A 21559-nucleotide genomic window follows, 5' to 3' on the forward strand; every position below is an offset into this window, starting at 1 on the left:
TGGGACTTGAACCTACAACCCCAAGATCAAGAGTCCCACGCTCCACTATGCCGGCCAAGTGTGCCCTTGCTCTTACCAGTTTTAACAGGCATCTTCCTGAAATGAACACTCTAACCACAAATCTACAAGCAATAGCTAACTTTTATTTTGCATTTACTATTATTAGATATTATGCTAGGCACAGTTAAGGATATTATTCTTATAAGCCTTATGGTAATTCTGAAGGACGTATCACCCACATTTTGTAGATGGGAAAAGTAAGGCTTTGTCACAGCTAAATTTCACAAGTGGACTCATACTCTTATCTGATACGATTCTTTGCTTATCACCACTTTGTTTGAATGCCATCTATAAGGAGTACGCTCATATTATCTGAGATGCGGCTCAACCATCTGGGGCAACTATCCCTATAGTTCTAGTCTAGAGTATAGGACCGATTATGAGGGATCCCTAAAGTTCAATTAGTTTAGTTCCAAAGACATTAAGCGATGTTCCAGGGAATCCTGCACAGGGTGTTTCAGGAGTATATAAGTGTCTGATTAAGAAATTTTTTTCGGGGCGCCTGGGTGGCTCAGTCGGTTAAGCGTCCGACTTCAGCTCAGGTCATGATCTCACGGTCCGTGAGTTCGAGCCCTGCGTCGGGCTCTGTGCTGACAGCTCAGAGCCTGGAGCCTGTTTCGGATTCTGTGTCTCCCTCTCTCTCTGACCCTCCCCTGTTCATGCTCTGTCTCTCTCTGTCTCAAAAATAAATAAAAAAAAAATTAAAAAAATTTTTTTTCAAATGTATTTTGTAGCTATTAAAACATTTAAAACTATTATGTACATTAAAATATTAGAGACCAAATATATCTAATATTAGAGATAACCAACAATAACATTAAATTGTGTTATAATTTTATTCTCACAAAATACTAGTTTTATATATTGGAGTTCATTATCTTTTGAAAAAAAGGGTTTCCTGTTTAAAACAAAAAAGTTTGAAGAGCACTATACTTGTGCAATCAATTTCTCTTATGATGAGAAAATTGAGAACCCTAAGGGGCTGCAGTATCTTTTGGAAGTTGTGGGTATTGGAAATAGTCTGCTCAGAAGCAGAGTAAACTCCCAAATTAGAAGTATTTTAGATAGGTGCTATGGCTCCCAAGAAATATGGTATTTTATCTCATTCCAACCCTAAGAATCCTTCCTTTTGTTCTAAAACCAAAAGGTAAGAAACATCACAAAATGTAAAAGGAGGAATTTTGGAAAATAGTTAACAGTAGGCAAACCCAGGACTGAATCCTTTAAATGCAAACACTTGACTTCGGTTCTACATAACAAGCTCTCTTGCTTTCTTAGAATGGAACCCCTAGGGGTGAGGCAAGACGACAGAGGAAGTGATCCATACTGCTCAAAGGTGATGTATCTCACAACAGTTTGGTTCTCAGCATCATGCCACAGGGCCCAGATATCCGTAGAGGTTAAGGCAAAGTCAATCAGTGTCTCCTAGGAGGAAATGTGGGGGAAAGGGGTTAAAATATGAAAGAGGAATAGCTTACAGCAACTTAAATTTGTATTAATAGGAGGTCAAAAGCATAAAAACAGAAGATAGTACCACACGAACTTGGTAAAACTCAAATGAAATTTGGTCTGCATCTATCAGTAAATATTTCATTTTAAGATTTCTGTCCCTTTACAACATAGTTAAGTCAGCCAATTCTTTCTTATACTTGAGTGATATGCAAAGGATGATCCAACCTACCTGAGAAGTGAAAACGGATGAAATGTGATCTAGACTATAGCGGTTATTCTCAGTGCTCACCAGTTGGAAAATACAGAACTGTTAAAACACAAGTTAATAATTCATAACTTGAAAAAAATCAACATGCTACTTTTCTAACAGTTATGAGCATTCAGAAACCAATTATTTTTTTAATTAAAAAAATTTTTTTACATTTATTTATTTTTGAGAGACAGAGAGAGAGCAGAAGTGGGGGAGTGGCAGAAAAAGAGGGAGACACAGAATCCGAAACAGGCTCCAGGCTCTGAGCCATCAGCAAAGAGCCTGATGCAGGGCTCGAACTTGCGAACCGTGAGATCATGACCTGAGCTGAAGTCGGACGCTCGACCGACTGAGCCACCCAGGCGCCCCAATTAAAAAAATGTTTTAAGTAGGCTCCATGCCCTGCATGGCAAGAGCTCCATGCAGGGCTTGAACTCATAACCTTGAGATCAAGACTTGAGCCGAGGGGCGCCTGGGTGGCTCAGCAGGTTGAGTGTCTGGCTTTGGCTCAGGTCATGATCTCATAGTTCATGGGTTCGAGCCCAGAGTCTGGAGCCTGCTTCAGATTCTGTGGCTCCCTGTCTCTTTGCCCCTCCCCTGCTCGTGCTTTGTCTCTCTCTCTCTCAAAAATAAACATTAAAAGACCTGAGCCAAGATTAGGAATCAGATGTTGGATACTTAACCGAGTGAACCACCCAGGTGCCCCTAGAAACCAATTTTTATAAAGGTGTGGTAAAATACACATAACATTTGTCATTGTAACCCCCCCTTATTTTTTTTTTTTTTTTACCATCTTAACCATTTTTAAGAGCACAGTTCAGTAGTATTAAATACATTCACATTATCGTGCAACCTATATCCAGATCTTTTCTCATCTTGTAAAACTGAAACTATACTCATTAAATAGCTCCACACTCCTTTCTCCCTCCAGTCCCTTCCACCCACCATTCCACTTTCTGTCTCTATGAACTTGACTGCTCTAGGCACTTTATACAAGTAGAATATTAACAGTATTTTCTTTTTGTGACTTCACCTGGCATAACATCCTCAAGGTTTATCCATGTTGTAGCATGTGTCAGAATTTCCTTCCTTGAGGCTGAATAATATCCCATTTTATGTATATACCATTTTTGTTTATTCATTCATCTGTCAAGGAACACTTGGGCTGCTTCTACCTTTTGGCTACTGTAGATAGTATGATGACTATGGGCGTACAATTTTTTTTTTTTTTTTGGACTGTCTACAAGAAAACACTATCTTTTAAGTAAGAAAGCGCATGCGCATGTGAGCACAAGCAGGGGAGGAACAGAGGGAGAGAGAGAATTATAAGTGTGGAGCACAATGTGGGGCTCAATCTCATGACCAACCATGAGATCATGACCTATGCTGAAATCAAGAGTTGGCGCTTAAACGACTAAGCCACCCAGGTGCCCCCAAATACGTCTTTGAGACCTTGCTTTGAATCCTTTGGGGTATATACCCAGAAGTGGAATGGCTGGATCACAGATAGGGTAATGCTACAATTAGCTTTTTAAGGAACTGCCATACTGTTTCCCACAGTGGCTGCAACATTTTACTTTCCACCACCAGTGCACAAGGGTTCCAATTTCTCCATATCCTTGTCAACACTGCTATTTTCTGTTTTTTTGGGGGAGGATAGCCACGGGTGTGAGGTGGTATCTCATTGTGGTCAGAAACCTGTTTTAAGTTTATATTTTTACCAAAGTGCCAGAGATAATTTAAAACATATGCACAATACAAATCAACACTAGTTAACTTTTACTAAAAACAAAACTCTATAAAATAATTCAAGTGTAGTATTTAACTCTATTGCCAAAACAAAAAATTTCAAACTCCAAAATGATACTTTATGGATATTTTAAGTAATTTTTTTGGAAAAAGAAAATTCACTGTAAACTGGTAAGAGTGACAATGGTTCTCTCTTTATAACACAGAAGTTACTAAAGGGTAGTACTAAAAGAAAAATATACAGGGGCGCCTGGGTGGCTCAGTCGGTTGAGCGTCCGACTTCGGCTCAGGTCATGATCTCAGTCTGTGAGTTTGAGTCCTGCATTGGGCTCCGTGCTGACAGCTCAGAGCCTGGAGCCTGCTTCCGATTCTGTCTCTCCCTCTCTCTCTGCCCCTCCCCCGTTCATGCTCTGTCTCTCTCTGTCTCAAAAATAAATAAACGTTAATAAAAAAAAAATTAAAAAAAAAAGAAAAATATACAGAGAGTCCCTTCTGAGAAAAAGTAGGAGTGTATGAAATACAAAAGATATATGCAGTGTTCATATTCATCCTAGTCTAGAGCTGTATTTTACAAGTTGCAGATTTCAACCTGTTAGTGGAATATAAATCAATTTAGCAGGTCTCAACCAGCATTCAAACAACAAGAACAACAACAACAACAACAACAACAACAACAAAGTATCAAAGTTCATCAGTTCATCACTCATAGTAAAGGTAAACATGTTTCATATATATTTTTTTTTTTGTTACATGTCCATCACCACAATATGTGTATAGTAGATAGCAAAACAAGGTATTTCTTGTTGGAAAAATGCTGGCCAAGCATATAGTGCTTCTCAAATTACCTGTGGTAAAGGACTAGTTTTTTGTTTTATTTAATTTCCAACCTGTTGCAGATTGATACTTTATTTATAACATACAGGAATCTTGAATGTGGACGTCTGTAGCATTGTCAAACCACTATAAAAGTATCTGAAAGTTCACTCTCATGTTCTGTAGCTATCTTACTGCAAACTGGTAAACAAGAATTTGTGGCCCAGGACCAGTCTGTGGACCACACACCACAGTCTACAGGACTTCTGTTTGAGAGTTGTATTAAGGTCTTAGATGGAATACAGATGGCAGCTTGTATGATCAATGAGAACAAGATACTGGAAATAACCGAAGTAATACACTTACTAAAGAATTAGAATCCAAAGAACCAAAGGAAACACCAGAAACAAATGAATAGGAATGGATATAAATATTAGAGACAAAGGAAAAATAAATTTCAACTGTGCCTATTAGAGGAAAATACAGGCTGAAGAGCAGGATTTGTGTAGGGGGAAAAAAAGTCTACAAGTTCACCATAACATGAGTAGGTCTAACTGCCAAAAAGGTTTATCTGATTTTAGGCTTCATGAATAGAACCATAATGCTCAAAAGAAAGGAGATAACAGCTTTGCTCAATTTCACACCACTCCTACACTCAATTTTGAGTCTTTTAGAGGAGTGCTTCTCAAAATGTAGACCATAGACTATTTCAGGGGATCAGTGAGGCCAAAACTCTTTTCATAAGAATACATTATCTGCAATATCTGTGTTGATATTTTTGCATTGATGATGCACAAGCCTAAATAAGAGGGTAAAATTACTGGTGCCTTATAATGAATCAAGGCAATGGCAGCAAACTGAACACCCTTGCATGAGAAAAACACTCAGTACTAGGAATAGAAAGGAACTTCCTCAACATGATAAAAGGCATTTATGAAAAATTCACAGCTAATGTCATACTCAGTGGTGAAACACTGAAAGCCTTCTTCCTTAGACCAGGAACAAGACAAAGATGCCAGCCCTTCCCACTTCTATTCAATATTGTACTGGAAGATCTATCCAGGGCAATTAAAAAAAAAAAAAAAAGGCATTCAGTTGATTCAATTGGAAAGGAAGTAATAAAACTATCTTTATTTGCAGATGAGGTTATCTTGTATACAGGAAGTTCTAAGGACTCCACTATAACCCTATTTAAGGACTAATAAAATAATTCAGCAGGGTTGCATGATACAAGACCAATGATACAAAAATGAACTGTATTTCTATAAACGTTCACTGAGTAATCTCAAAATAAAATTAAGAAAATAATTTCATTTCCACTACGAATAAATACCCAGGAATAAACTGGTCAAAAGAACTGCAAAACTTCTACTCTGAAAACTATAAAACATTGTAAAAAGAAATTAAAGATGTAAATATATGGGAAAACATTCCATGTTTATGGACCAAAAGACTTAATATTGCAAAGATGGCAATATTTTCCAGCATCATCTACAGAACCAACATAATCTCTATCAGAATCTATCAAATAATAATAATAAATATATTTTGGTCTCTGCCACTGGGTGCTGGCACTAAGCTAAAACCCTTGTAATTTCCTGAATGATGAAGATGATAGGAGCATCTTATACAGAGCTCTAGAATCCCTTGGAATTTCCTGGGTGATAAATGCCTTTTATTTTTTCAAGTAGGCTCCACAACCAGCATGGGGATCGAACTCACCCTGAGATCAAGAGTCTCTACTTACTCGTGCTCTACTTACTGAGCCAGCCAGGTGCCCCAGAAACACCTTTTGTCCTAATGAGATGACTCCTAGATAGCTTCAAGGATTAGGGCTGGTCACCAGAAAGACCAAGCCATGATTAGAAGCTTGAACTTTCAGCCCCCACCCCCATTCTCTGGGGTGGGGAGAGAGGCTGGAAATCTAGTAATAATGGATTAGGCCTACATCATGATGCCTCCATAAAAATCCCTAAAATAAAAATCCCTAAAGTATGGTATAAGGACAGCTTCCAGATTGGTGAACACATCCATGTGCCAGGAGGGTGGCAAACTCCTACACCACAGGGCAGAGGCCTCTGAACTCAGGATCCTTCTGGACCTCACCCAACATACCTCTTCATCTAGTTGTTCATCTGTATCTTTTGTCATATAGTAAACTGGCAAATGTAAGTTACTGTTTCCCTGAGTTCTGTGGACTACTGGAGGAAACTGAGACCGAGGTCAGGGTCATAGGCTGGATGAATCAAGAGCCCAAGGAGGTAAAAAGAGTATCCACATTTGGCTTAGAGTGTAGGTGCATGAGCAGAGTGTGAAGGCTTCCACACATATGGAAGGCCTGGTATAGGGTGGAAAACTCAAGCAGAACAAGGAGGGTGTTCACATAGGGTAGCAGTCTATATTGGTGATTAAAGCCCAAGCAGGGAAGGAGGGTGACCACTGAATAGGGGTGGCAGAGTATCAGCTCAAAAGGCATGAACAAGGCATCCATATGGAGGGGCAACCTGTAGTTGGACATCAGAGCCCAACAAGGGTGAAGAGGCACCCAGATGGGCACCTCCAGCACAGTGAGGACAGACCCTACCTCAGTGAAATGTTATCCGGATTAAATGGATAACATGCATAAAGCGTGTGAGCCCAGAGTAAGCACTGTCCAAGTATTTGCTATTAATGTACATAAGGGGCCCGGCATCATGGCAAACACAGAATATCCAACGAATGGTTGTTTATTACAGGATTACCATTATATGACATCCTAAATACCTCATCTACATACAACAGCTAGTGTTTGGAAGACGAGCAAAATTATTTCTAAAAATTAACTTCCCTCCAACCACTTAGTAACACTTGCATCCCTTTCATAACTCCATTTTTCCACCCAGATGTCCAAACTGGCTCTTTCTTTTTTTTAAAAAAAAAAATTTTTTTTTTTTTCAACGTTTATTTATTTTTGGGACAGAGAGACAGAGCATGAACGGGGGAGGGGCAGAGAGAGAGGGAGACACAGAATCGGAAACAGGCTCCAGGCTCTGAGCCATCAGCCCAGAGCCCGACGCAGGGCTCGAACTCACGGACCGTGAGATCGTGACCTGGCTGAAGTCGGACGCTTAACCGACTGCGCCACCCAGGCGCCCCAAAACTGGCTCTTTCTTATTTAGCTTCGGTTAACTTTTCCTTTCACGTTCCTTTGAACTCTCTACTCCCTTTCACCCCGACTTCTTCACGATTTTTTTGATTCACACATTAGCACAAAACCCATCATCTCCACAGAAACAACACATGAAACACCTAGGTTGGTGGGAAGAGCTTAAATAGACTCAAATGTATCTCCCGCTACTTGCCCACATCAGTACATACAGTGTAGCTTGATACAGGTCTTATTTGTTTCATACCTGTCCGCGTTTTGGTGAATGCATGAACAGCCCTAGGTAGAGTCCCATGGAAGGGGAATAAGCAAGCCGTAACTTATGTCCAGTTCCAATACTGAGCTGAAAGTCTTTACTCACAGGAACATACTCCAGCATGTCGGCCACCATCAGGCACATTTGGTCCTGCTCAAGATAAGTCAACAACTAGTATCAAAGAATATCCAAGTCAGGAAAAACAAACTTCTTCCCCTTTGAAAGGATGTGCACTCATCACACCTAGCACTCCTCTTTTATCTGCTGAGAGACACTAAAGATTTTTTTTAAAGTCTGAGATGAAAATGTCTCTTAAGTCTGATAAATAAGATCATCTGTTTTGCGTATGAATCCTGAAAACTGTTTTATCAACTTGCATTTACAAAACACATTCATTCCTCTTAAGTGAAGATTATTCTCTGTATATCTTAATTCTGTAGGATTCATAATTTAAAAATATATAAAAAAGGGGAGAAATGTATGAAAAAGCTAAATGAAACTGTCTGAATGTAGAAATGGCCTGCAATTTCCAAACTTCAGTGATCTTAATAATCTTTGACAGAAACAGCAAGATTGACTTCAATTCTCTTACAATTCGCAATGCTATTTTAACTTAAGTAACTATAAATGTAGCATTTACCTTATAAGACCACATTCGTAGTTTATGATCCTGGCACAGAGCAAAGATGAAGGCATCGTGCTCAACACAATGAACAGCAAGAGCGAGGGGACGATCAGAAGGCCCCTGGTCACCTCTAAAAACATAAAGCCCAATTTTAGGCTCGTAGTGTTCTAACTATCAGGTTATTAGAACTTGTTTTTAAAAACTTTTTTAACATTTATTTATTATGAGCATGAGCAGAGGAGGGGCCGAGAGATGGAGAGACACAGAATCCAAAGCAGGCTGCAGGCTTTGAGCTGTCAGCACAGAGCCCGACGCAGAGCTCGAACACACAAACCGCGAGATCATGACCTGAGCCGAAGTCGGATGCTTAACCGACTGAGCCACCCAGGCACCCCAAGATTATTAGAACTTGTAATTAAACAGATAAAATAAAGTTATAAATGTACCATTTTGTTTAAGATTTTAAGTATTTCCTACATCCAACATGGGGCATGAACTCGCAACCCCAAGATCAAGAATTGCATGATCTACCGATTAAGCCAGCCAGGTGCCCCTATAAATGTACACTCTTAGTCAACACAAGGAACCAAGAGTTTACATGCTGGTATCAGATAACTATATTTTCTACTTGGTCTATAACCAATCACTATGATATACTTTAAAGGGCTCTACATAAGAAAGGAATAGAGTTTTAATCATCAGAAACTTCCTACTTCTAATTTTACACAAAATTAGTGAGTCAGGGCAGAGCACTGAGTTGAATATCATGAGAAAATATAGAAAAAATCAGTTTCTGCTATCAAGATGTCTGAGGTGTGGCTCTCCTCAGATGGACTGTGATATTTTGCAGACTCTTCTCCTTTCCAGTATAATGCTTATCTGCCTTAGAATAAGACTAGAATCACTAATAGTTCCTGACCAGTGCAAAAGTGAAATTCTTGGGCCCTTTGGTTTGCCCACCAGACACCACTTACCTGATAGCTGTTGGCATCCAGCCTATAAGCAGTCTCTGCATTACTGAACTCTGTTTTAGTTCCACAACTGACACCATCCCTACGAGATTGAAAACAGACCAGTGACATCCAAGGCACCTCTTGATCAGACTCAGAGAAACTCAAAAACAAGGATCCATCCAATCATGAACAAGGTCCTTATAACAGGTGACAGGCTTCTCCATTTCCATACTGAATAAGAGGGTTTTAGGATGTACCTTTCCACATACATCACACTTAAAATATCTTGAATCATTATTGCATTAATAAAAATAGCACTAACATATTGCTAGGGAAAATTTTTGCCAAACAGTTACAAATAGTAACCTGATTGCTGCTCAGAACAGTCATTCTTCCCCAAAGAATCATTGGGTTCCTTTCATGTGTCAGGCACAGTTCTAGGTGCTGAAGATGTGGCAGTAAACAAAACATTAAAAAAAAACACCTGTCCTCATAAAACTTACATTCCACTGGGAGAAGGGCAGAAGCCGAGACAGCTCACAAACTAAGCAGAATGGTAATAAGTGAAAACAGAAAGCATACAGTGAATGCTGTGTGTGTATGTGCAATTTGGAAAAGGGTGGTCAGGGAAGGCCTCACACACTGAGGGAACACTGAGTGAAGACCTTGAGGAGTTAAGGGGATGAGCCAAGCTGGCAGCTGGAGAAAGACGATCTCAGGCAAAAACCCTGATGTACGAGTATGCCCGGTATGTTCAAGGAATTGCAATTGCGAGAAGCTTGAGGCTGGTGTAGAGAAGGCGAAGGGGAAAAAAGAGGTCCCTGAAAGCCAACGTAAGGACTCTGGGTTTATTCAGAATGACATGAAGAACAAACCCTCACTTGAGGGCTTTGAGCAATGGAGTGACATGACTCTACTTAGATTTAAGTGTATCTCAGAAGTTTCTGTAGAGGGGTAAGAACAGATCTGAGGGATATTTAGGAAGATAATGCAATAATCCAGGCAGGAGACAGTGGTGACTTGGAGCAGGTTATCAGCAGCCGAACTTCCTTGTGTCAATTAACTTATTTTAGTTATAGTACCTCAACCTGAAGGTAGATAACTAGTCAACTCATCTCTACTACAGGCCTTAGACTAGGCTGTCTTACAGTTATGTCTTCCCACATTCCGAAAAGCTTTACAATTCCTCATCCGCTGTATAAAATCTTACCTTCTCAGAAAACAAACAAAACAAAACAAAACAAAAAACAGTAAAAGCACTAGAGACTCCTTTGGCAAGCAACACTGAATGATCAATTTCAGGGGGAGAAGCAATTCCTGCCTTGGATGATGGGTATGGTCTTCTAAGGTCTGTTTTACTGCCAACATTCCTTGCTTAAAGTTAAATCCAAGTTCAGCTCCCACTCTTACCAGGTATGTCATAAGACGGTAGTTTAAGAACAAAGATTCCCCCAGAAGCAGACGGAAGAGCAAACAGAGCCTCCCCATCACTGCCAAGCCAAGCTGCCGAGGAGGTAGAATTAGGGGAGAGTCCAGGTACTGCTGGAATTAATTGAGAGTTGCAAGGATCCCTGAAATCAACTTTTCCAACGTCAGTAAATATTGACTGCATCTGACTTTCAATTACCAACTCCTGTGGAGTAATTAAAAAGAAAAATCTGTTAAATCAAAATAAACTGAATTTTGCTCAGTTCCTTTCAATGGCTACAAAAGTTTTAAAAGAAACAATTGAGCCTGGAAACAAAGCTGTTCTTTTTCATCAAGATTATTTCAACTTAAAAATGTGTCTGATCATTTTAAATTGTAACTATCAAAAGTATGCTTGGTAAGAGCTACCAAGAAATCCAATCTTCCTTCAATTTCTAAAGGATATTGCTCCAGCATTAGATGTGTGACAACCAGAGCAACTTGGGAAATAAAGGATATTACTCTTAACCAACTTACACTCCTATACATCCGGGAAGGGTGTGGTAAAAGTAATCTGTGCACTGTCTGATTGGTCAAGATCAAGATTATCACATGATTCTGAGTCTCAGAGACGTGAACCCCTCCAGGTAAGAGGCTGCAATTTTGGAATTTGAGGCGAACTGCATTATTCAACAGATTTACGTCCAGTGACTCTTCCACCAGCTCCAATGTATCTCCAGAGGTCTTCCTATTAAAAAAGAGACATTTGTTTAAACAGTTTATGCTTTCCTAACTGACTGTTGTCTTGAAATATATGGAAGTGGCTTCCAGATGAACTTTCCCAATTTCAAAGTTTTGGGTAAACAAATTCAGATCAACTTTTAGAATCTAAACCATCACGATACATTCATTTGCCAACCACAGCACCATATAAAATTCCAATCTTACTATATGATTCTCTGTTAAAATGGAGGCATTTCCAAACTTGATGGCTTATTTATTTAGGATGATGATACTCAAAGTAACTGAACCCCACTATAAAGAAAATTCACACCATGAACCCCCATTACTTACAGTGGAATGCCTCTACTATCAGTACTACAGCATCATACTATGGTGACCCTAACAAATGTGACTATTTCCCTTTCAGTGACTTCCTCTTGGATGCAGGGAAGACCTCTTCAGGCGCAACTCTGCCATATGGTAGCACTGGATCATAGAAAACACCGTACTGGGAGGGCCCTACCTTCTCATCAGCTCATTTACCAGTCTGCCTGCATCCTCCCCTGAAGAGCGAGTCTCCTTCCAGCAATTCGAGGGCAACCTCTGATGTTCTCAAGTATATCCCTTCTGTGTCCATCTCTCCTTCTGCCAAAGCCTTCCCTCAACGTTCAAATGCGCTCTTCCCTGGCCTCTCCCTTTCCATCACCCCATTCCTGCCACTATCTGGCTATCACCATCTCTCCTTTCCCCTCCATGGCCATGTCTTCTCTATCTCATCTCCCTCATACTCTTCAACCTGCCCTCTTCTTACCAAGGTCACCACACCAATTCCAGTGGATTCCTCAGTCCTGTTCTTACTTGACCTCTTAGTAGCATTCCCCATACTTGACAATGCTGTCTTTCTGAGAGTTTCTTTCTTGACTTCGATGATACTACCCTCTCCTGCTTTTTCCCCGTGTCTCCAGGCATTCCCTCTCCTTCTCCTGGACCTGACGCTTGCATTTTATTTCCTCCAACCTTGATTTTCGGGTGTCTTATCTGCTTACTGTACCCATTCTCTCAAAGCGCATCTTTTCCACCCCCGAAGCTGTACGCACCATGTGAACTCTAATTTCCTAGGGCTGCTTTGCTTCTGGTAACTCACGGCACGTCATCAGCACAATTTTTTGGACTCTCAACCTTGTCTCTGAAAACCTGCTTCACCTTCCTGTTTTATGGTTAAAGTTGGGTCCTGGATCTTGCCCTGAGGACACCCCCCAGAGTCCTCTCTAACGGTGGTAAGCTCTCTCTACCACACTCTCTGTGCTGGGGCCTCAAAGTGGGGCACAGCTGTCCTGCTTGCTCCCCACTGCCACTCCAGCGCCACTGTTCCTCCCTCCCTGCCCGAACTACTCAGCTCTGAGGCATGTGCAGCCAGACACCACCTACGACCCCTGCCCACTGCAGTTATCTGCAGGTCTCTTTCATTCCTTGAAGACTAGCTCCTGGCTCACTGTTACTCTCCCACACTTCCTTTCCCGCATCTATATTTTTTTCTAATATCTCACTTTCTGCAGTTCCCCTCTAGTGATTGCTCTTGACTGTGTATGCATACACTATTATACTTCCTCCATACACTTGCATTGCCCTCCTTCGAGAGTTGGAGTTCTCTGCTTCTCTCACAGTGGTGCTCCTTAAGAGAGCTATTCTGTACTCACAATTCCTGTCATCTTCTCTCCAGAGCCCAGCCACTTCGGATGTTTGTACCACAGTGGGAGCAGTTTCTGACAAACCTCCACCACGCAGAGGTCTATTTTCATTTCTCTGACTTATATGCAGTACTTAACAGTTTTTCACTATTCTTCTCCTTGAAATATTTCCCTTAGCTTCTGAGATAACACTCGCTTTTTGTTCAACTCTTATGTCCCTCCTATTCCTTCCTAGTCTCCTTATCTTACTAAATATTGGAGTGCTCCAGGGTTTAGTCCTCAGACCTTAACTTTCCTCCACTACACAAGTTCTCAACAGGGGAACGATCTACCCCACTCCTTAATAACATTTAATAGTATCTGGAGAAATTTTTGCTTGTCACACTGGGGAGGGGGTGCTCTTGGCCTGTAGTGGGTAGAGACCAGGGATACTACTCAATACCCTAAAATGTGCAGGGCAGCTCCCCACAACAAAGGCTTTTCTGGCCCCAAATGCCAATACTTCTGGCCATCTCTATGTGATCTCATTCAGTGTAATAGCTTTAAATGCCATCTAATGCCAGCAATTCCCCAATCTATATCTTTAGCCCAAACTCTCCACTGAACTGGCTACTGCGTCAACACTTCCACCTGGATATCTAACAGGGGTTTCAAATGAAACCTGTTACAGAACACCTAGACTAGCAAACCTGCAAAACAAAGAGACCAAAACACCCACTTCACCTTCACTCTTTTCCAACTCAATTAATGGCATCTCTGTAACTTCCAGTTGCTCAAGACAAAACTCTGGAGATCACCCTTGATGCTTCTCTTTCTGTATACCCTATATCTGAACCAATAGTAATTCTAACAAACTCACCTTCAAGACATATCCACAAACAGAATATTTCTCACTGCCTCTGCCAATAGCACCCTGTTCTAAGCTGCCAGCATCTCGTCTGGACCATGGCACCAACCTCCTAATCAGTCTCCCTGTTCCCAACCTTTCCCCACTATACCCTGTCCTCAATACAGCAGCCACAGCGATCCTCTAAAAACACAACCTAGATCAGGTCACTCCTCCACTTAAAACCCTTCAATGGCTTCTTCTCATCTAACTCAGAGCAAAAGTCGAAGCCTTAAAGTTACCAACAAAGCCCTGATTTGACCCGTGGCTACTTTCCTATTCTACCCTTTGATCACTCAGCTGCAGACTCCTGGCCCCTTGCCATTCTTTGAGCACAATGAACAAGCTCCTGTCTAAGGTTCCTTGCATTTTTGGTTCCTTTTTCTTGGAAGGCTCTACCTGAAAAATCTCATCCCCCAGATACCTACTTCCTCCGCTCAAATGCCAACTTCTCACTGGGTCTTCCCTGACTACCTTCTATGAAAGGTAACTGCAGGCATGTCCTGCAGGCATTTCCCTTTCCTCTCACCTTGCCTCCCTGTTCTCTATTCCACTCATCACTGGACAAACTGTATTTATTTGTTTTGGGGGGTTATTGTTGTTTATTGCCTCTTTCCCTCCACGAGAGCAGAGACTTTGTTTTGTTCTCTGCTATATTCTCAGTCCCTGAACACTGACTGGAAAATATTAGGTACTAAAAAGTATTTCTTAAATGAGATTTGTACGTCAAACATAGGTCTCTCTTCTGAGCCTCAGACCTATACATTTCAAGGCCTACATGACATTTCTGAAGGGCTCCTACACAGGTAACTTCAAATGTATTGGAAAGAATTATTCACATCTCTCCATCTTCTTTGTATTAGTAAAAGGCAACTTGCCCACCCAATATCTTGTTAGTCACACCAGAAACCAGGGAACTGACTTTGTTCCCTCCATTTCCCTTCCCATCTTCTACCCCATATTCACTCTGTCACCAAGTCCTAGTGAAACTGCCTTCTAAATGCATCTTAAATCCATCTACTCCCGTAAGTGAACCACCAGCATCTCTCACGTGGGCCATCATTGAAGCAAGCAGTTTTTTTGTATTATACCTATCTAACTGAAATCCACCTGCCATGAAGTAAAATGATTTTTTTTTTCTTTTTCAAGAAAAGAAAAGGGGTCAAGACCTGAGCTGAAATCAAGAGTCAGATGCTTAACCAACCGAGCCACCCAGGCACCCCTAAACTGTTTTTTTTCTTAATGCAATTTTGGTTATGTTAGTAAAGAGTAACTCTTTAAAATCCTTCAGTGATTACTCAATGTGCTTGGGGGGAAAAATCCAAAACGCTTAGAAAGGATCTGAGGGTCCTCCATGATCTGAGTCCTGCTTACTTCCCCCGTCTCAGCATCTTCACACCACTTTCCATTTCGCCCACTACTTAAGCCACACAGATCTCCATCCAGTTAGTTCCTCAAACCTGCCCAGTTCCTTCTACCTCGTGGATTTTGCATATGGTGATGCTGTGTGCTGGACGGCTCTGTCCCCCAATCCCCTCCCTGCCCAGCCAACTTTTCATCCTACAGATCTCGGGTTAAATGTGATATCCTTGAAGGCCTTCTCTGTCTCACTAGTAACATTTGGTCCTCTCATTAGCCTCTCACAGCCCCTATACTTTTCCTATGAGGCAAGTATGAAAAATTTGTATTTATACACCTATGTCGCAGTCCCTTACTTTAGTGTCTTTTCCTTCATAAAACTGCACCATAAAAAGCAGGTCCACACCCATCTTCAAACAGCTACAACATCTTGCGTGATGGAAATGGTGTTGCTTTTGTTCACCACTCCATCTCTAGCAAACTTAGATACTAGACGTGCTCAGATGCCTGACGTGAAAGAGCTCAAATGTATTTGAAGAATTAAGGAAGCTGTAGAACACTATAAAAACACAATGAGTTCAAGTTTAAGACTGGACTTTGGGGCTTTATCCCATAAGCTTCATTTCCTCTGCTTTTAGTGCTGCCTGGAAGGGCACCTCTCCTAGTACTCTGCGTCTCCCTAATTTTCCCCTGATTCAGATGTGAAAACAGTCCTCTTTTCCTGTCTATTACCGCCTCGGAGAATGACATTCTGGGAACAGCCACGAGAAGTCAGAAGTCCAACAGCCCAACCTGCCAGGGGGGTTGGCGAACACAGCACTTACCAATGAATGAACCTGTTTCTGGTGACGGCGAACAACTTGCCACTTTCCAGATAACAGAAGCCTCCCGCGCTCTCACTGTATTTCACGGCTCCAGCCAAGGCATTTGCAGTCCCTGCAAAAGAAGATTGGTCAGCCCGCACACCTAACTCTTTAGGGATGACAGGGACTGAAGGCACTGAGAAAGCAGAGGGTGACGACTGACAATCCATACAAAGAGAAGGGGAAGAAAGGAGGGCGAAGTAGGACACTACGGAAGCTCTGATCCCGGGGCTATAGGCATGTGGACTTAGGAGTATGAACGAGGGGTCAGACATGTAGGGACCCATAGGAGATGCCCGAGGGGAAGGACGGGATCGCGTCCTCCTTAGCTGCTTCCGTACCAATGCCGCACACTGTGAATTCCCGAAAATGTCTCGGCCTCTCGCGCTCAGCACCGCTGAGCTCCACGAAGCTCCGTTCCAGGGCTCCCGCCGCCGCCATCTTCCCGCCGCCGCCGCAAGGCTCGACGGGACGCAAGCAAGGATGGGAGGCCATCGTCACTTCCGGGGGTGGGGCGGGCGGAGTTGCGGACAGGTGAGGAAGCCAGAGGAGAAGAGAGGGTAAGACCGTTCGTTGCAAGGCTTCCAGTCAGTTGGCTGGAGAACGAAAGTGGGCAGGGAGGAAGTCAGAAGGGAAAGGGAAAGAGCGAGCCGATTCTGCTTGCGGGAACATTCGCCTGGCCGGCTGGGATGCCCCCCAGGGGGCGGTGCCCTTTTCCCGGCGACCTCCGGGAGCGGGGCGGGGCCGGGTTTGTTTCCATTTTGAAAACCCGGGCGCGGGCGGCGGTGGAGCTGAGCTTCCCGGGAGGGGCGAGGTCCGGGGAGGCGGGGCAGCTGAGCGCCCTCTGCCGGGTTTTCCGAGTTCGCGGTCACCCTTCCCTGCGTTGGGGTGGCAGTCCGTAAGTCTCCTGGTCTCCCTTTTGGCCTTCGGTTGACATGTGGAATGGGGAGAGGGGATCTTTTGTATTGGAATCTTTTCAAGAGGCTGTATTCGTGTAATCTTGTGTAATGATACATATTGCGTTCGATAAAACATTGATAACAACTTGCTGAGATTACCTAAATACTGCTCACTTGCGTACGTGAAGGGAATTTGCCTTTGCTTCCATTCCTCATCTGGAAGTTTGGAAGATACTGTGACTTTGCCTATATCTAGGGCACAATAGATGCCCAGAACTGGGGAAAATGCTGATTTTCAGGGGAAAATGTTTTTCTTTTTTCCTCAGTAGTCAACATTTGTTAAGCAATTCTGTTATTCTTGCTATTACCAGTGACTGCAACCCTTCGCTGTCATTCTCTGTTTCATTGATCTTATGCTGACCACTCCCGCCTAACTTTCCAGCTTGCTCCTAGGACACCAACGTTAGCGATGCCATCCCTCCATCCCACCTACTGTGTCCATTGTTCTTCCACCTTTTCACTGTCCCTCATTTCCTTGAGGTTTCCTTCTTGCTCTGCTTAAGTTCCATTTAAATTACTCCTTTGCCTAGCTCTCTTCCTCTTCATTATGCTCTGGTAAAAACTACAGCTTTGATTGAATCCAAGTCTGCAGCTGAACAGGGCTGGAATAAAATACGCAATCATACAGATGACTTCCTCTACCTTCATTAGGCTTCTAAACCTTGAGTGGGTCCATATTGCTGCCCAGCAAACACATCGTACTTCCTTTGTCCGCTTATGGTCCAAGATATGAGCATTTCACAACTTCTCTAACCGGTAACACCTCCTCCCTCCTCCTCACTCTCAGCTTGCATTTTCACTTACAAGATTGATGCAATTGAAAGAGAATTTCCCTCACTACCACCTCTCCCTACCTACCTTCATCTGTACCCACATACTCTGTCTTCCTGTACTGTTACCACTGTAAATTGAACTGTCCCTGAACTTACGGGAGGACAACCTTTTTACATTTTTTCCAGATCACCTACTCAAGGACACCATTCTAGCAGTTATATCCTCTCTCCTACGTCTTCAACCCCTGCTCCTATTTACTGACTTGCTTCCCTAAGCACACAAACGTGCTGTTATTTTTCCTTCTCACCACACACAGAAACCCTCATTTGATCTCTGCTTTCTTTAGCTACTATCTCCTACCTCAGAGCTGTTCTTCACTGTTAGGGCAGAATTCAAGAGCTTTCTGTTTAATTTCTTTTCTTCCAATCTCTCTCTTTTTTAAAATTTAGTTTAATTATTATTATTATTATTTTTAAAACTTACATCCAAATTAGTTAGCATATAGTGCAACAATGATTTCAGGAGTAGATTCCTTAGTGCCCCTTACCCATTTAGCCCATCCCCCCTCCCACAACCCCTCTCGTAACCCTCAGTTTGCTCTCTATATTTATGAGTCTCTTCTGTTTTGTCCCCCTCCTTGTTTTTATGTTATTTTTGTTTCTCTTCCCTTATGTTCATCTGTTTTGTGTCTTAAAGTCCTCATATGAGTGAAGTCATGTGATTTTTGTCTTTCTCTGACTAATTTCACTTAGCATAACACCCTCCAGTTCCGTCCACGTGGTTGCAAATGGCAAGATTTCATTCTTTTTGATTGCCGAGTGATACTCCATGGTATGTATATACCACATCTTCTTTATCCATTCATCCATCGATGGACATTTGGGCTCTTTCCATGCTTTGGCTATTGTTGATAGTGCTGCTATAAACATGGGGGTGCATGTGTCCCTTTGAAAGAGCACACCTGTATCCCTTGGATAAATGCCTAGTAGTGCAATTGCTGGGTCGTAGGGTAGTTTTATTTTTAGTTTTTTGAGGAACCTCCATACTGAGGTTCCAGAGTGGCTGCACCAGCTTGCAGTCCCATCTTCCAGTCTCTCTTAAACCCACTATTATCAGGCTTTTGCTCCTGCTGCTCTACTGAAGCAGCTTTTTTCAAGATCTCCAATGACATCCATTATATCTAACTCTGAACTCTTATTCCTTTTTCTTTTTTTTAAAAGTAATCTCTACACTTAATGTGGGGCTCGAACTCACAACCCCAAGATCGAGAGTTGCATGCTCTACAGACTCAGACAGCCAGACACCCCTGAATTCTTAACCCTGAACTTAACTTGACCATCTGCAGCATTTGAACAATTAGTTGCTTTCTTGCTCACTTTCTTCACACGGCCTCCAGGGCACCACACTACACTCTCTTGTTTTCCTCCCATTTCACTGACTGTTTCTTTTCAGACTCCTTTGCTAATTTGCTTCTCTTTTCCCCAACCCTCTTAATGTTGGAGTACCCCAGAGCTCAGTTTTTGAGCCTGTCTACAAATAACTCCCCTGAGGATTTCATGCAGTCTTCTGGCTTTAAATACTAGATTGCTACATTCTGATAATTCCCAGATGCAGATCTCCAGTGTAAAAACCTTTCTCCCTTGAACTCCAACCTTATGCATCCAACTGCCTATTCTTTTTCTTTTTCTTTTTTTTAGAGTTTTCATTTTTTTTTTAATTTTTTTTTCAACGTTTTTATTTATTTTTGGGACAGAGAGAGACAGAGCATGAACGGGCGAGGGGCAGAGAGAGAGGGAGACACAGAATTGGAAACAGGCTCCAGGCTCTGAGCCATCAGCCCAGAGCCCGACGTGGGGCTCGAACCCACGGACCGCGAGATCGTGACCTGGCTGAAGTCGGACGCTTAACCGACTGCGCCACCCAGGCGCCCCTAGAGTTTTCATTTTTAAAGTAAGCTCTGGGCCCAACATAGAGCTTGAACTCACGAAGCCAAGATCAAGAGTCACATGCTGTACTGACTGAGCCAGCCAGGCACCCAGTCCCTTGAGTGCTCAGTCTTTGCATTCATCTGCCTACAAACATCACTGGGATTCCCCCACAGACCTCTCAACCTCAACATATCCAGGACTTAACTCATTTTATCTCACTCTACACCATTATGTGATTATGTGCCTATCAGTACCCAGTGACCTGATTTAGAAATCTAGGAATCATACTGGGCACAGAGATCCTAAAACCCTTGGAATTCCCTAAGTGATGAGAGGATAAAGGTGTCTTTTTTTATGTTAACGAAATGACTTTTGGAAAGTCCCTAGGTAACTTAAAGGTGGGGGCTGGTTGCCAGGGGAAGCAACCATGTGATTTGAAGGTTGGAACTTTCAGCCCCACCCCAGCCCCCAATCTCTGGGGAGGTTTGCGAGGTTGGAGATTGAGTTCAGTCACCAATGGCCAATGATCTAATCAACCACGCCTATATAATGAAGCCTCCGTGAAAGCCCCGAAGGGTGGGTTTGGAGAGCTTCAAGATTGGTGAACCAGAATAAACCCATTGTACTGCGCCCCAAATTCCATGGGAACAGAAGCTCTTGCATTCAGGACCTTGCCCTATGTATCTCTATCTGGCTGTTTATTCATATCCTTTAGTATCCTTTGTAATAAACCAAAATCTAGTAAGTAAACTGGTTTTCTGAGTTCTGTGAGCCACTCTAGCAGTTAATCAAACTGAAGGAAGGGGTTGTGGGAACCTCCAGTTTGTAGCCAATGGTCAGAAGCACATGTGACAACCTGAACTTGCAATTGGCATCTGAAATGGGAGCAGTGTTGTGGGACTGAGCCCTTAACTTATGAAATCTGATGTTATTTCCAGGTAGATAGTGTCAGAATTGAGTTAAATTTGTGGGATATCTGGTCAGTGTCCACAGGAGTTGAGTTAATTGCCTGGTGGTATGGAAAAGTCCCACACACTGGACCTCTGTGTGGGTCTACTTTTAAATATCATGACAGTAGGGATTAGGTTTCAACATACTAATTTGGGAGGTGGTGGTGAGGACACAAACATTCAGTCTCTAACACTTCTTAAAAAGTTTCGGGGACTCAAAAAAGCCTTTCAGGGGCTCCCTGTTGCCCTGACTTCCAAGGTCTTTGTCCTAATTTAAGCTTATCTACCTTCTTTAAATTCTTTTTTTTTTTTTAATTTTTTTTTTCAACGTTTATTTTTGGGACAGAGAGAGACAGAGCATGAACGGGGGAGGGGCAGAGAGAGAGAAGGAGACACAGAATCAGAAACAGGCTCCAGGCTCTGAGCCATCAGCCCAGAGCCTGATGCGGGGCTCGAACTCCCGGACCGCGAGATCGTGACCTGGCTGAAGTCGGACGCTTAACCCACTGCGCCACCCAGGCGCCCCTTTTATTTATTTATTTATTTATTTATTTATTTATTTATTTATTTAAATTTTTTTTTTTTTTTTTAAATTCTTGAATCTCCTTGAGGGAGAAACACTTACACTGTCCCAGGCGTAGACTGCCTTGTTCATACAGTGGGAGTCTTAACTTGAGTCCAAGTGGGATTTGGTCATATCTGGGCACATCTGTCAAACT

At 42.4% G+C, this 21559-nt stretch overlaps 1 protein-coding gene and 1 long non-coding RNA gene across 8 annotated transcripts in view; one reads left to right on the top strand and one right to left on the bottom strand.

Annotated features, from left to right (window-relative positions):
• The window catches only part of NUP160 (nucleoporin 160), a 52724-nt gene extending 35997 nt beyond the window's left edge, over positions 1-16727 (bottom strand). For both annotated transcript variants that reach the window (XM_011286844.3, XM_045039284.1), the window contains exons 1-9: positions 16571-16727; positions 16191-16302; positions 11248-11458; positions 10714-10936; positions 9325-9403; positions 8366-8480; positions 7717-7875; positions 1742-1819; positions 1388-1485 (exon numbers count right to left, since the gene is read on the bottom strand). In XM_011286844.3, coding sequence (XP_011285146.3) covers positions 1388-1485; positions 1742-1819; positions 7717-7875; positions 8366-8480; positions 9325-9403; positions 10714-10936; positions 11248-11458; positions 16191-16302; positions 16571-16724 — 1229 coding nt within the window. In that variant the 5' untranslated portion in view covers positions 16725-16727. The remainder of the gene's footprint in view (positions 1-1387; positions 1486-1741; positions 1820-7716; positions 7876-8365; positions 8481-9324; positions 9404-10713; positions 10937-11247; positions 11459-16190; positions 16303-16570) is intronic.
• Positions 16728-16738: 11 nt separating this feature from the next.
• LOC111556681 overlaps positions 16739-21559 on the top strand; it is a 29213-nt gene continuing 24392 nt past the window's right edge. For 4 of the 6 annotated variants that reach the window (XR_006586613.1, XR_006586614.1, XR_006586616.1 and 1 more), the window contains exon 1: positions 16739-16789. This is a non-coding gene — a long non-coding RNA (uncharacterized LOC111556681). The other 2 variants (XR_002736365.2, XR_006586615.1) reach the window with 1 other exon arrangement.

This window comes from Felis catus, chromosome D1 (assembly GCF_018350175.1).
Source record: "Felis catus isolate Fca126 chromosome D1, F.catus_Fca126_mat1.0, whole genome shotgun sequence".
In the NCBI taxonomy this organism is placed as follows: domain Eukaryota; kingdom Metazoa; phylum Chordata; class Mammalia; order Carnivora; family Felidae; genus Felis; species Felis catus.